The following is a 14,778-nucleotide window of genomic DNA, read 5'->3' as shown; positions in this document are numbered from 1 at the left end:
ACAATAAAATAAATAAATTTGACAAATACTCAATCGCATTAAAAACAATAGATAAATTGAAATCAATCAATGGGTAACCAATAACCTAGTTAACAATATGCCATTCAAACACGAAATATACGGTTAACCATGGTTCACGTTATGTTAACGCAAAATAATCATAAATAGTCAAATAAGAATTTTGAAAAAGTTACAAATACTTTGTTTGCTGGCAACTCCAACTCTGGTGTATTGTAAGTCTAGTTTCTGGTTCACATTGATATACTGTTCGAAACACAGAGTATTTATTACTTGAAAATACTACAGACAAGAGTGAAATATAGAACGGCTAACCCCAGTATGATTTAACCAATAGTAATAATTTCTTACGATTCGACAGTAAAGAAAGAAATTATTGTATTAGCAGTTCATATGAATGAGTTGTAATACTGGTATTCACGTGACTACGTGTACATGTAGTTCGCGGGAAGTATTTACCGTTTCTTTCACTTTCTAGGCCACTAACGACAGGACAACAAAGTTCATTTTCAATATATATTATCATATTGAGACTATTTTGATTTTTTATTGTTTCCATTTTTATGTGAATATACAGGTCCGGGTATATCCTTTGAAGGGATTTGTCGGATTGGCTTCGGATATAGGTTTCCACGGCGGAATCGGTGATGATGGGGACAATATTGACGTTTAATTGAACTGTCAAATAAAAACATACTCAAGTTTCCAAAAATGAAAAATATGAAATATGAGTAAATTGTGATTTAAAAAATATATATATAGTGATAAAAACCAGCTTGTCCACACGTTGAATGCTTTAGGTTCTAATTGTGTATTAGGATTTTTGTTTTTGGATCATGTTTTCGAATTAGTCTCCTACAAGATCGATATGGTTTAAAATTAAAATGCCTGATTTTAACATAATTGAATTCTTAGGATGCTGATTTGGACCGTCTATGTTTACCAAATTTCTGTGTTCTTGGAATATTTTCACTATGTGTCAGAAATTAACCAGACGCAGTGTTTTGAAATTACATTTAATCGTAATCAATATCCGGAGCTGCTGTATCAAGTATGTAGTTTGTAGACACTTGGTCGATCTTTATAAACAAATAACATTAAAGTTTCAAACTACAAAATAAAAGTGGGTAGTACAGGTTATGGCCCAAACCCAACTGAGGAACTAAAGACCAAAACAAACATTTCATTGAATTAAAATATTTAAATCTAGCAACAAATATGGATGACTATAGTATTATATTTAGCATTTTAGTATTTGGTATTAATATTTTTTTTTTAAAATAATTAAATAAAAAATAATTCCAAATCGTCTTCCAACTATACAGAAGAAGATGTTTACAAAATGCTGGAATTTTTAATCGACAACATATTTGTCCAGTGTGGTGGACGCATTTTTTAACAAACGGTCGGCATTCAAATTGTGCTCCCCTACTTGCTGACCTCTTCCTTCACTTTTATCAGGCTGATTTTATAGAGGATCTGATCCGAAAGAAAGAATATCGTTTAGCTAGATCCTTTAATCTCAGTTTCCGTTATATAGATGACGTATTATCTTTAAACAATCCTAATTTCGGGGATTTGGTACATCGCATCTACACCAAAGAACTTGAGATAAAGGATACTACAGACACTGTGAAGTCAGCCCCATGTCTTGACATACACTTAGAAATCGACGGTAAAGGAAAACTATTGACAAAACTTTACGACAAACGTGATGACTTTTCATTCAGAATTGTCAACTTTCTTTCATCTGTAGCAACATCCCTTCAGCACCTGCGTATGGAGTGTTCATATTACAACTCACAGGTTATGCCAGAGCTTGCCGAACCTACCCAGACTTTTTATATCGCGCTAGAATTCTAACAAATAGGCTTTTGGAACAGGGTTATGTTGCTACAAGATTGAAGTCATTACTACAGAAGTCATCATGACCTCGTGGATCGTTACGGCGTATCCATCTGCGCCATAAAAATTGATTTGTTCAACGTGTCATAGTTTTCCTTTCCTCTTTCGACTATCCCGGACTTGACTTTTTATGAGCAACTCGGCGGGTGTTTCTAGAGGACGGTTACCCTACCAGTGCACCTGGCCCATGCTCCCAGTTTTTAGTGGAGTCCGAGTTGCTCATTTGCTTTTGTTACTTTGTATGTATAATTTTAGTTACTGTATGTTCTTTGTTGTGTATGTCTGTTTTCCATGTCTGGTCTTTGTCCCTGGATTACATTCTTTTGATTACCGCTAGAACCTTGGTTCCCTTGATAACTCTTTATCATACTGACGCTACGGAATTTTTCGCTGATATTTTTTTTAGTAATGAAATGTTTCCCTTCTGATAATTATTCAACCGTTTTGTGATTCGATCAATCATTATAATCCGAATTATCACTGAATTCAATATTCTGTTAAACTCACCGGAAAAATAGCAACTCCATTTCCTTATGTGGCTTAGGACTTTATGTATCGAATTATCCTGACCAATCGTATTCATTGTGAGTTTTTGTTAGGCCACCTGTCCAATGAAAACGGTTGGTATTTATCAGCTACGGCGGTCGAAATATTTGTTGCTAATGATGCTTTCTAGAAAAAAATTGTAATTTTGATGTCGAGAACCACCTTCAAACAGTCTCATCATGTAAGGGGCCGAAGTCAAATTATTATTACACCTTTACCACTATCTTCATGAATGTTTAAGATATTTCCTGATTATAATAATAATAGATCTAATCCATTCCAAATTGTCCATTTAATAGTAATATTGAATTGAAATTGAATTGAATATGACCTCCTGGAAAGAGATTAGATGAGATATCGCCATTCTCTCATCGTGCTCTCTAAAATTTCATTTCTAAAAACAATCTACCTCTGACACCTCATTTTTAAACAGGCGCGTAGCTGAGGCCAAATTGAAGTGTAGGCAAAATTACGGCAGGGGGTCTGGGCAGAGCCTTGGTAGGGGGTCCAGGGGGGCAAAGCCCCCCCACCCGAAGCTCCGTGCAGATAGCGTTTTAGAGCATCATTTATGCCTCTCCTGGATGTATTTAAAAAAAAAAGGCAAAATTAAGTGCAGGCGAAAGCTTTTTTGCCTAACGGCAGCGGCGCGCCTGTTAAAGCTTAATTCATTATATCAGCTGAGATGGTGTATAAGACTTGAAACTGACTAAATTGGTATTGAGTTGTATCATCCTGATAACCTGTTTGCCCTGGGTCAATTCAGGATTAAAACAATAAGGATTGTGCATTGCTTTGCATAGTTCTAAAGTCTTTTTTTTTAAATTCATTTTGATATGCTAATTTGGTAGTACTTTCTTACCAAAAATAAATTTTTAATTTATTAACTGAAGAACAATTAAAGCTGCGGAAATTTTGACAGGCCATGTCTGACATTTTATCAAACTTCAGCCGACAAAATATGATGTTTGTGTCAGTCTTTTACATGCTCAGATTCAATATAAACTTTAAAAAAAAAACTTTTTTGTAGTCATTTAAACATAATTATTGGTTTTTGTGTTATTTCATCACATGCTTGTTACAAAATATCAGAATGTGTCAAAAAATACATAGATATGGGCCTTCTATAAAAAAACCAGTGAACAAAACATTGTATCTCGGACTTTTTCAACACATTGTCTAGAAGTTCCAAGTGGTGGTAAATAAAAGAAAATCATGAATATTTGTTTCAAAAGAGTTGCAGTTGACTTCTGCGTTGAAATGATTTAATAGATAAATTAATTACAAACTCCAAATGATTCGTAATACAGATGTACTTTGCAGATGGTGTCAGTGCCATTTGCTTTCATTAGCAGTCAGTGGGAAAATGACTGAGTGTGTAAATTTTTGTGTGAATCTTTTTTTTTTAAATTTTATGGATCAAGTAATAAACATATGAAAATTCTCAGTCACTTTGATTCATTAATATATATATATATATATACAGTGGTGCAATGTATGTTACACCAATACATTTTTTTCTATTTTTGAAGATTGACTGCACATATGATTCCTTAATATATTAAGTTATAACCAATTACAAAGTCTTGTAAACATTCTTTTCCTCATTGTTGAAACCTTTTCAATCATAATATAAATATTTTGTGACAGATGTTCATTTTTTATGGTAATGGAGGAAGGTACAAGTGAAACATTAAAGAAACAGTTCCAGCTTTTACAAGAACAACAACAGAAGAAATTAGAGAGAAGAAAGCAAAAGAAAGAAGAAAAGTCGAAAGAAAAATCAATAGTTAAAACCTCAAATGCATTTGGTGTTGATGACGATTTGAATTTGAAGGTACATTTGATTATTTTTTATTACGAAGTTTATTTGTAAGTTGTAAATGTAATTTGTTGAGAAATCTATTTTGATACACCACACTTTTTCCAACACTGGGTTGTAATTCCACACTGTATATATTAAATATAGATATTTTTTTTTTTACATTTTATTATTGAATTTTTCTTAGTTCTAACTACCATGTAACTTCCTCTTTCATAGCAGTAGTGTAAACAATTTTAGTAATCAGTAGAAATAAGGAATTCTGACACATTTTTTTCAATGTAAACTTTATCAATGATATATACTAAAGAAGACAGAACTATAATTATATTCACTTACATTGATTTTTTTCTCTTTTGCTGTTTCAATCTCAAATGATTAACATTATACTATATTTATATTACTGGTAGTCAGTTCATTGATAAATATGCCTTGTTGTATCCACAGACAGATTATACCCCATTTCATAGGAGGTGGTACACTGTTAAAGTATTTTACCCTCGTCTGTCTATCCATTACACTTGTTTTGTAACCACATTCTCTGCAACTACTTGTCGCAATCTCTTTATAATTTTACATACAGTTTATATAAAGGTAGGCCATGTTGAATTTAATTTCGGAATTTTCCTGTTTGCTGACTCCCATTTTATTATGGCCATGCACAGAAGCTGGGATGTGGGTGATGATCACTAGTATGCATTGGCTCACAGATGTCTTGTTTATCTTTTATTCTTGTGTAAATTTCCTGTAAAGTTAACACCATTACTAATTAATCAGATATGATTGTCTCTGACACAGCTTGCTGAACCAGTACCAAAAGGATCAGGTTATGTTTCTGATGAGTTAGTACAGCATCTAAATAATCAAATTAGGGTAAGTTCAAATGTTAAGTCCAGTTTATTTTTTTACTGTACATGTTTTATAGTGGTCCAGTATTTGTGGTTGAGAACAGCAATATTGATGAAAACTGTATTATCATAGATTACTGTGTATTTATTGAATCATAAATGTGACACTGATTTCTCGATACAAAATGTGTGCTGGTATTAACTATTGTACAATTTTGTTGATTAATAGGCAAAATTGAAGATTATTTTTGTTCTTTCTCACATCACAATGTTCACTGTAGGTATAAAATAGGTGAGAAATATACTCCTTACATATTCTTTTTTACTTTATTGTACCATACTGCTAATGTGCAGAAAACTGTATACATGTATTTAAAATTTCTTCTTAATTTCAGGTTTACCACTATAATTGTTTCTAATGTAGTAAAATAAAATTATACATTCATTTCTTGTTTTGTCTCATTGGGTCATAATGGCCTTCAGAGTTGTATAGCTATCCATGTATTACAACTTGCAATTAAATTAAACAACTAGACCTATTCTTCTTCTACAGGAAGTGAAAGATGAGAACGGCAGGCTTTACAGATTGCTTAGCGAGAAAGATTTTGAAATAAGAAATTTAAAAAAGAAAAGGGAAGAAGATGAAGCAGGTAACTTGGCTGAACCTAAAGTCTGGGGACCTGGTAAATCTCTGAGACTAGTCTGGGGACCTTGTGAATCTCTGAGACTAAAGTTGTGGGACCTGGTAAATCTCTGAGACTAAAGTCTGAGGACCTGGTAAATCTCTGAAACTAGTCTGGGGACCTTGCGAATCTCTGAGACTAAAGTCTGTTGGACCTGGTGAATCTCTGGACCTACAGTCTGATGCATCTTGTGATTTTCTGGACCTGAAATGTGGATGTCCTTAATATCTGTTATATTAATGTAATACAGATTTAGTGCAAGCCAAATTTTAAATACTGCTACTAGTAAGATTGACAGAAAAAAAAACTAAAAGTGTACAGTTAAAAGCTTAGTTGCTTTTTTCATAAACTTACAGTAATTGGGAGAGTTGTGTTTTTTACACATGACCTTTAGAGGTGGTAGTAAAAATAGGTTACAATATTAATACTGTAAAATTCTTGAGCAAGAAAATAAATTGCTGTATTAAAGTAAATCCTAAATTATCGAACACATCTCAACATCATGTTTCCTGTGAAATTAAATAGCTGCACAATTTAATGGACATTCTTTACGGCATAAATAAGTACCCGTGAAAGTAAATCAGTTTACAGTATAGACTTGAGTTAATATTTTTAAATAATGATATTACCATTGAATAGAACAGACTTCTTCAAAATTGCTCTGTTTGCTCAACAATAGTGAGTCCTTGGAAACTGATATTTACCATAATATTGAATTAGGAGCTTATTATGTACATTTAACTTTTTATCCATTTTTGTCATTAGCAATGTACTTTTCAGCTGGTGGTAAAGTTACCAATGAAGCTGCTGCTTCAAAGATTGTAGAGTTATCAAAGAAAGTCAGGGAGCTAACAGCTGAGCTTCACTCAGAAAAAACTAAGGTGAAACAGTATGGGAAAAAATGTATGGATTTACAAAAACAGGTAATAATGATGCAATAATTGGTTTCAAATATTGTTAAATTCAGAAATCATTGGGTAAAAATGTGACTTAATATCACAACATATTTAAATTCATATGATTGATATTTTTATATTAACAAGGTTTTCTTTACCTTCAATTGGCAAAATTGTAATCAAATTCTGGACAAAATTGCAACAAAATTATTGCAGTCAATTTCTGAATTTACAATATTTGTCAGGTTTTTATTAAGTATGCATTAAGACATGTTTCTTTGTAATTATAATCCATATAAAACAGTATGAGATTTAGATGTTACTGCTCAAGAGAAGTGTTTTGAAATAACCAGAATTTTGTTTTATTTTTAGATATCAAATATACCAGCAGACACAAGATCAATGTTAGGGTCAGCAGTCAGTTTAAGCTCATTAGATGAAAAGGTAAATTTCTTCAAAAAAAAAAAAAAAAGATGCTGTCATTTTTGTGATGAAAATGTTATGGGCTTTAATTTGTAGCTAATGGGACAGATTTTGAAAATTCTATGATGCTAAAGATATCTTTCTGTCACTATATACTGTTCTGTACAGATCCAATTCAAATGTATAACATACTTTTAGTCCTGATAATAAAGAACACTAACTTTATGTGTAGTTTCATAAAATATAATGTTAGAATCATCCAATATGTCCACTTTGACAGCCCTAACTCACTTTTAGTGGGACTTTGGTCTTGATCACAAATTACCTTCCTGTTTAATGGAATTACAGCTTAATGTAGGTGGGGATATCAGAACCATGATATAAGATTTCTTCTAGATATTTTTTATTGACGTTCATGCTAAGAGGAAAAGGAATAGAGTACAAAAAAATTGAAAAATGCAAGAATCATACGAAAGGAAAAAAAGAAGAACTTCCTGCTTACCTACCATAAGTTTAAGGATTAAATTACACAGGAAAAATTTTGAAGTGTTTATGAAAATATGTTTTCATATATTTTAAAATTTAAACATACATGAAGTCATGTGTTATCGAAATCATATGAAAACCATACCATTTTCTTATATGAAATACTATTGAAAACATATAAATACCATATGATTTTTATTTAATTGGTTCGTTGGTTAGAAACATCTATTTTTCATGGTGGTTATAAACATGAAAAACATATTTTTTTTCAGGTGTTTTCAAAACATGAAAAACATATGTTGTAATTTTACCTGTGTACCACTAATTTAGATTTTGTTGCACCTAATGGGAAAAAAAAAAACGTTTCTTGTTGTAGAAAGAAAATGAAGTTGATGTTAAAGCTATACAAGATAAACTGAAACAGACTGAGAGTAAAATGTCTGAGTACAGAATACAATGTTCTACACTCAAAAATGAAATTAAAGTTGCACACAAGGTAATATTATTCTGATCTCTCAGTGATTTATGAAGTACAGGGATGTATCATTGATATCTGAAGTACAGTATTGTGTCATTGATTACTGAAGTACCGGATTATATCATTGTTTAATGAAGTACAGGGTTGTGTCATTGATATCTGAAGTACAGGGTTGTATCATTGATTACTGAAGTACAGGGTTGTATCATTGATTACTGAAGTACCAGATTGTATCATTGATTACTGAATTACATGGTTGTTTCATTGATTACTGAAGTACAGGGTTGTATCATTGATATATGAAGTACAGGGTTTTGTCATTGATTACTGAAGTACAGGGTTGTATCATTGATATATGAAGTACAGGGTTGTGTCATTGATTACTGAAGTACAGGGTTGTATCATTGATATCTGAATTACAGGGTTGTTTCATTGATTACTGAAGTACAGGGTTGTATCATTGATTACTGAAGTACAGTGTTGTATCATTGATATCAGGTATTCTTACTTATCAAAGAAATGTGTTATTTAATTTAATTGGCAATTTAAACATTTCTGCGTTCTTTCTGATTTCTCTTACTTGTGTGATATTTCCAAGACTTTGTACACTTTCTGACACTGACTTCAGTGAAACCAAATAAAGTTTTTACATTTTGGAAGTTAGTATCACCAGTATCTTGCTGTATCAGGCATTCTTGAATTTTCTCACCTGCTTCTTAATTTTAGAGCATTCCTCAAATTTTCACCTTTTTAACAGGTCACTTTAATATATTTACAGACAATTTCTTATTTCTTAAGATTTAATAGTAACTATCAACTTACACTTTGAACATTGACTCAGGGTGAAATTATTCATTTTATGGCTTCTTTTCCAAAAACTCTTTATAACCTTAAGTTGTGTAATGTATTTTTGGTACATAAAGTTCCTACCAATTCAAATGTACTTGAATAACTGAAATTTCTATGTATTACAGGTATTACAACAAGAACTAGGGGGAGATAACATCAATATACAGTCATTGATGAACCAACAGAGTAATTGGAGGGGACGTGCTCAACAAATCATTAGTCTCCAACAAAAGGTAGGCAGAAAATTTGGCAGATTGTCAGTAAAAAAAAAAAAACATATTTCTATTTTATATGAAATTTTTATAAGGCTGTGAAAACATATATTTTACTGAAAACTTAACAAAGGAAAATACAGATTTAGAATGCCTATGAGACATTTACCCTAACAGTAAAATTCTGGTTCAATACTATTTACTCATCACACTACATTTTATTCAACTACACTACAAAAACACATCACTTACACTACATATTCAACTACACTATAAAAACACATCACTTACACTACATATTATTCAACTACACACACTACGTATTATTCAACTACACTACAAAAACACATTCACTTACACTACATATTATTCAACTACACTATAAAAACACATCACACTACATTTTATTCAACTACACTACAAAAACACATCACTTACACTACATGTTCAACTACACTATAAAAAACACATCACTTACACTACATACTATTCAACTACACACACTACGTATTATTCAACTACACTACAAAAACACACTCACTTACACTACATATTATTCAACTACACTATAAAAACACATCACACTACATATTATTCAACTACACTACAAAACATCACTTACACTACATATTCAACTACACTACAAAAACACATCACTTATACTACATATTATTCAACTACACTATAAAACACATCACTTACACTACATATTATTCAACTACAAAATCAACAATGCACTAGAACATGACAATTATAAACAAATTCTGACTGATTATTTAATCTTAGAAAAGCTGAATTGTGATTGTTTGAAACAATTTAATGGAGGGTAAAACTCAGATGAAGTGTTAGTTTGAGTTATTTATAGGTTGAAGAGTTGAAGGGAAAGCTAGAAAGTTCTAAACCAAAAGAGTTTGATTTAGAAAGGGAGATGTTGGGGAACACATCAGCTAGGAAGAGAACTGGTGAAGAACGACACCGAGAACAATTGAGGAAGATAGAGAAGGAAAGGAAGGAAGCTCAAGAGGTGATTTATGGTAGTTTTATATTTATGGGTTGAGGAGATAAGGGAAGAGTTAGAAATATCCAAATCATACATCAGTATCACCTGATTTAGTGGATTAGGATTCCAATAAATTATTGAGGTTTTATGGTTTGGTTACTTAGATAAACTATAGCAAACCCTCATGAACTGTTATGGAAGTCTGACAAACCACAAAATACATGCCCATGAGTAAAATATTTCACGTTAAATAATGATTCACTATTTTGAATTACATTATTGTTAGCATTTAAAATAATGAATATTCCATTTTTAGTTTGGAATGTTTAAATTTGTTTATTCTATTATTATTTAATTAGTTAGATAATGTGTGTTTTATTATAGAGAGCAGCATCAGAGTTTAAAGCTTTGGAATCTGATCATGAAAGTTTAAAAAAGAAACTTGATGCTGCCAAGACAAGGTTTGTACTTATACAAAAATTTCCACTTATTTTGTTTCTGATCCTTACTGCATATTTTGTGTAAATTATAATCAGCTAATAATTGAAAACTATTCATGGAAATGAGAAGTGAGTTAAATATGATGGGTTAATACGTATCATGGTCAAACATCCATTTTCATGTATCAGTTTCTTAAATATCAAGGGTGCAATAGGCACCTGTACTCGATGGGGTTTTATTTGCAATAAGGACATTTAGATTACTCTATACATATCATATTTTGCAGTTGCTAATTTTCACGAATCCAAAATCAAGTGAACATATTCTCGGGTATCAATTTTTGCAGTTTTGAAAAATGATTATACTCGGCGTCACATAAATAAGATACTGTTAAAATTTGAATAAAAATATTTTCTACGACTTTATTGTCACCTACCGTCGTTTAAGTTGTCTTAAATGACTTGCTCGTTCGTTTAGCCAAATGGCTTCTCCCTAAACATTGAATTGTTAAATTCCGGTGAGATTTTAGTTCTAGGTCCCAATATTTACATTGTCAAAAGTCGGCCATGTTTACAGTGATCGGGTTGCTAGGAGATGTTGTTTACGTTTAAATGGTTTGTCCAAAAACCGAAGAACGCAGAGTGCATTTCGGCGTTAGTTCGGATATCTCAGATTTATTTTACGTGAACAACGTACAATACTGAGAAGTTGATCAAGCAGACGATTGTCACCGGAGTTCGACGGGAACTTACGAACTTTGTTTGTAAACAAATTGTCCCGTAGAAACCAACATGGCAGATATTAGTATGGGATTTTCTTGTAAGGATTTGTTACGCACGATTTAAGCCAATAAGCGACTCGTTGGTACTAACATGTCATGCATATATGCGAACTATCTTCAGATTAAATAAAAGAGAGACAACTCTAGTGGTAAGTCCTGACGGTTTAAAAAGTAGCGCTTCAATTCGAAAATGTGCTGTATGTGACGTCGAGTATAGTGTTATATAGTGATACAAATTAATTTCCCTCGAATTATTTTTCATCCCTTTTTTTTTTACCACTAATTAGTATGTTTACAGTAACTTTGATATATTCTACAAATTCATACAACACTGTTAAGAGTATTTCAGCTGCTGAACAGGTTTAGTTAGGAAATTCAGTTTTTAATTAATCATTCACTGAATTTATTCTGTAAACAAATTTTATAATTTGTGTCTAAAAAAATACTTTTTTCAACAATTTTACTTAAAATTTGATTGTTTATTTATTTATTCATTTATTTATTCTTGCGTCTCCATGATGCTGTTATTTAGAAATACCCTAATGATATTTTGGTTATATGGTTAGTTAAATAAATATTTTTCTATAATTAGAAAACACTTCTGTGTTAAAATTTTTAGAATTGTTATCTTATATTTGTTTGTTTGTTGGGGTTTAACGTCCGAGCAGCAATATTTCAGCTATATTCAGACGATGTTATCTTAAAACTTTTACATTTTGATAATAGAAATACAGTAATATCAAAAGAAGTGAAGATGTTGCGACAGCAAGTGCAGACAATGACACAGAAAGGTGAACATGACAATGAACTGATTGAAGCTCTTATGGTAAATATGGAGATTGTTTAAAGACCTCAACATTGTTGTGTTTCTTTCTAAAGATTAAGAAAACTTGAAATTTTTGTATCCCCTTTAAGCATGAACCTTTTGACATTAGTAGAATTGAAGAATTTTATCATTTTTTTGGGGGGTCTATGAATAAATGTATTTGTCAGTTGGTGGAAAAAATTGTCTCTACCACACTATTATATGTACGAGGCATACAATAGCATCTATAAAAAAGAACTTTGGTTATTATATTTATTAAGTTCAAGACTTCTATATAATTTTTTTTTTACTAAATAAGTTTTGTTGCTCTCCTGAATGTATACTAACTTATTGTAGAGCTGAAGTACCAATTAATTTCCTGAAATCTTATGAAGGGGTAAATTCATTTTTACCAATTTCCAAAAAATATCCAATACTAAGGGTGTTTGTAAATGTTTATAGATTGTAAAATATGACTGATTCCAGACATAAAAAATTACAAGCTGTAACTTCATAGTTCAATAAATAGTAAAGCAAATTTGTTATTTAGTATTGTATTATTCACACAAGTTTTATAATAAAATGCATATTTTTCTCAAGTTTTTTTTTCGTTAAAAATTTGTAACCATGTGTTCTGGTCCCTCCTTATTTAGTCTCTAGATCTGCCCCAGATACATGTATTTATTTTACAGGTCCCTCCTTTTTTAACCTCTGGATCTGCCCTTGATACATGTATTTATTTTCACATCCCTCCTTTTTTAATCTCTGGATCTGCCCTTGATACATGTATTTATTTTACAGGTACAGCAAGCCCAGTTACAGAAGATGTTAGAACAGACTAGTGAAACAAAGAAAATGACAGAAGAAGACAATCAGCAGAAAGTCAAACAAATGGAGATGAAGAAACAACATGATAATAATATAGTTCAACAACTAAAGCTGATTGTAGCTGAGAAAGAAGCTAAAGTCCATGCATTGGAGGATGAAATCAAACAGCTAAAATTAAATGTAGGTTTACAAGTCTGTGCTCTGGAGAATGAAATTAATGAGCTGAAATTAAGTGTAGGTTTACAAGTCTGTGCTCTGGAGGATGAAATCATACAGCTGTTATTAAAAAATGTAGGTTTAAAAGTTTGTGCTTTGCAGGATGAAATCTAACAGCTGAAATTGAATGTAGGTTTTAGAGTTCATGCTTTGGAGGATGAAATCAAACAGCTGAAATTAAATGTAGGTTTTAAAGTTCATGCTTTGGAGGATGAAATCAAACAGCTGACATGAAATGTAGATTTTAAAGTTCATGCTTTGGAAGATAAAATCACACAGCGGTATGTAGAGGTAAACCAGCATTCTCTATACACATGTTAAATGGTTTTCACTCTATTTAAATACAAAATCCCTTAGGTCATTTACAATATTGGATGATAAACATATACTGTAAATCAGCAAAAATCTTATATTGAATTCCTGAAACGTAAAAATTAAGTTTTTAATATTTTCATTCTTTTGTATGTCTGTCACCCAATAGTTTCAGAAAGATTATTAAAGAAATGCTCAACCAAATTAAGACAGAGCAATTGACCACGAAATATAGGTTAAAATATTAGTTTGAATATGAAGCATGTTTAAATTATATTTGAATTTTAGTAGCAAATACACAGGCAAATGTGCCACACATGAGAATCATATGGTTTGCATCATATGATTATCATATAAATCAAGCACCATATTATAATCATATGTTTCAGTATACATATGATTATGGCATGATTATCACATGATAATCATGTTTTTCACAAACATATGATTGTCATATTTTTTTAAGCCAAAATTACCATATGAGAATCATGTGATCATCATATGACTATCATATATATATATCATATACATGTTCAATTTCATATGATTGTCTTATGATTATCATATGAATCGAGCACCATATGATTATCATATGTGGCACAATTGGCTGTGTAGTCCATGATATTTAGGGTCATATTACAATACAATATGTACACTTGTTGGTCATCCCCCAAATAAAAACCAAAAACAAAAAAATATCTATCTGGACTGAAGCATAGTTAAGGCCCATTTAATTTTTGTGCAATCCAACCTGTCTATATATTGCATTTTAACAATAGGTATCGTGAATTATTTGTTATACTTTTCAAATGAAGTCCACTTTGGACTTTTCATGTGGAAGGAAAGAGAAAGTCATGTTCTAAGTTTTTGAAAGCTAGGCAGCCCAAATAATGTTATATGGCAGTGTTCTAGGATTCCACTTTCCCGTCATCCTGGGCAAGTGCAATTTTGGAGTGAGAAAGTTGTTTATAACAACCCACTTTCCTTGAGCCTAGTAGAATACTTACATTTTAAATGATTTGTTAAGTTTGGAAAGCAAACTTAGAGTGTGTGAAAGTTAATCTTCATATGGACTTTTCCCATGTAAATTTAAAATTTAAAAAAATTCTAGAAAGAGTAATCAAGGGAACCAAGGTTATAGTGGTGATCAAAATAATTTAATCCAGGGACAAAGACCAGACATGGAAAACAGACATACACAACAAAGAACATGAAGTAACTAAAATCATACA

General features: G+C 31.4%; 1 protein-coding gene across 1 annotated transcript in view; it reads left to right on the top strand.

Moving 5' to 3' along the window:
• Positions 1 to 2,516: 2,516 nt before the first annotated feature.
• LOC148611293 (coiled-coil domain-containing protein 13-like) overlaps positions 2,517 to 14,778 on the top strand; it is a 24,936-nt gene continuing 12,674 nt past the window's right edge. The window contains exons 1-12 of the mRNA XM_088591692.1: positions 2,517 to 2,650; positions 4,117 to 4,303; positions 5,087 to 5,161; positions 5,690 to 5,786; positions 6,600 to 6,742; positions 7,088 to 7,159; positions 8,001 to 8,120; positions 9,077 to 9,184; positions 10,029 to 10,187; positions 10,548 to 10,624; positions 12,112 to 12,211; positions 12,992 to 13,198. Coding sequence (XP_088447818.1) covers positions 4,130 to 4,303; positions 5,087 to 5,161; positions 5,690 to 5,786; positions 6,600 to 6,742; positions 7,088 to 7,159; positions 8,001 to 8,120; positions 9,077 to 9,184; positions 10,029 to 10,187; positions 10,548 to 10,624; positions 12,112 to 12,211; positions 12,992 to 13,198 — 1,332 coding nt within the window. The 5' untranslated portion in view covers positions 2,517 to 2,650; positions 4,117 to 4,129. The remainder of the gene's footprint in view (positions 2,651 to 4,116; positions 4,304 to 5,086; positions 5,162 to 5,689; positions 5,787 to 6,599; positions 6,743 to 7,087; positions 7,160 to 8,000; positions 8,121 to 9,076; positions 9,185 to 10,028; positions 10,188 to 10,547; positions 10,625 to 12,111; positions 12,212 to 12,991; positions 13,199 to 14,778) is intronic.

The sequence above is a fragment of the Perna viridis genome, chromosome 7 (genome assembly GCF_037379345.1).
Source record: "Perna viridis isolate PV_CMFRI_1.1 ecotype Kerala chromosome 7, ASM3737934v1, whole genome shotgun sequence".
NCBI lineage: Eukaryota > Metazoa > Mollusca > Bivalvia > Mytilida > Mytilidae > Perna > Perna viridis.
The sequence above is the reverse complement of the archived record's forward strand: the minus strand, read 5'-3'. Positions and strand labels throughout refer to the sequence as shown.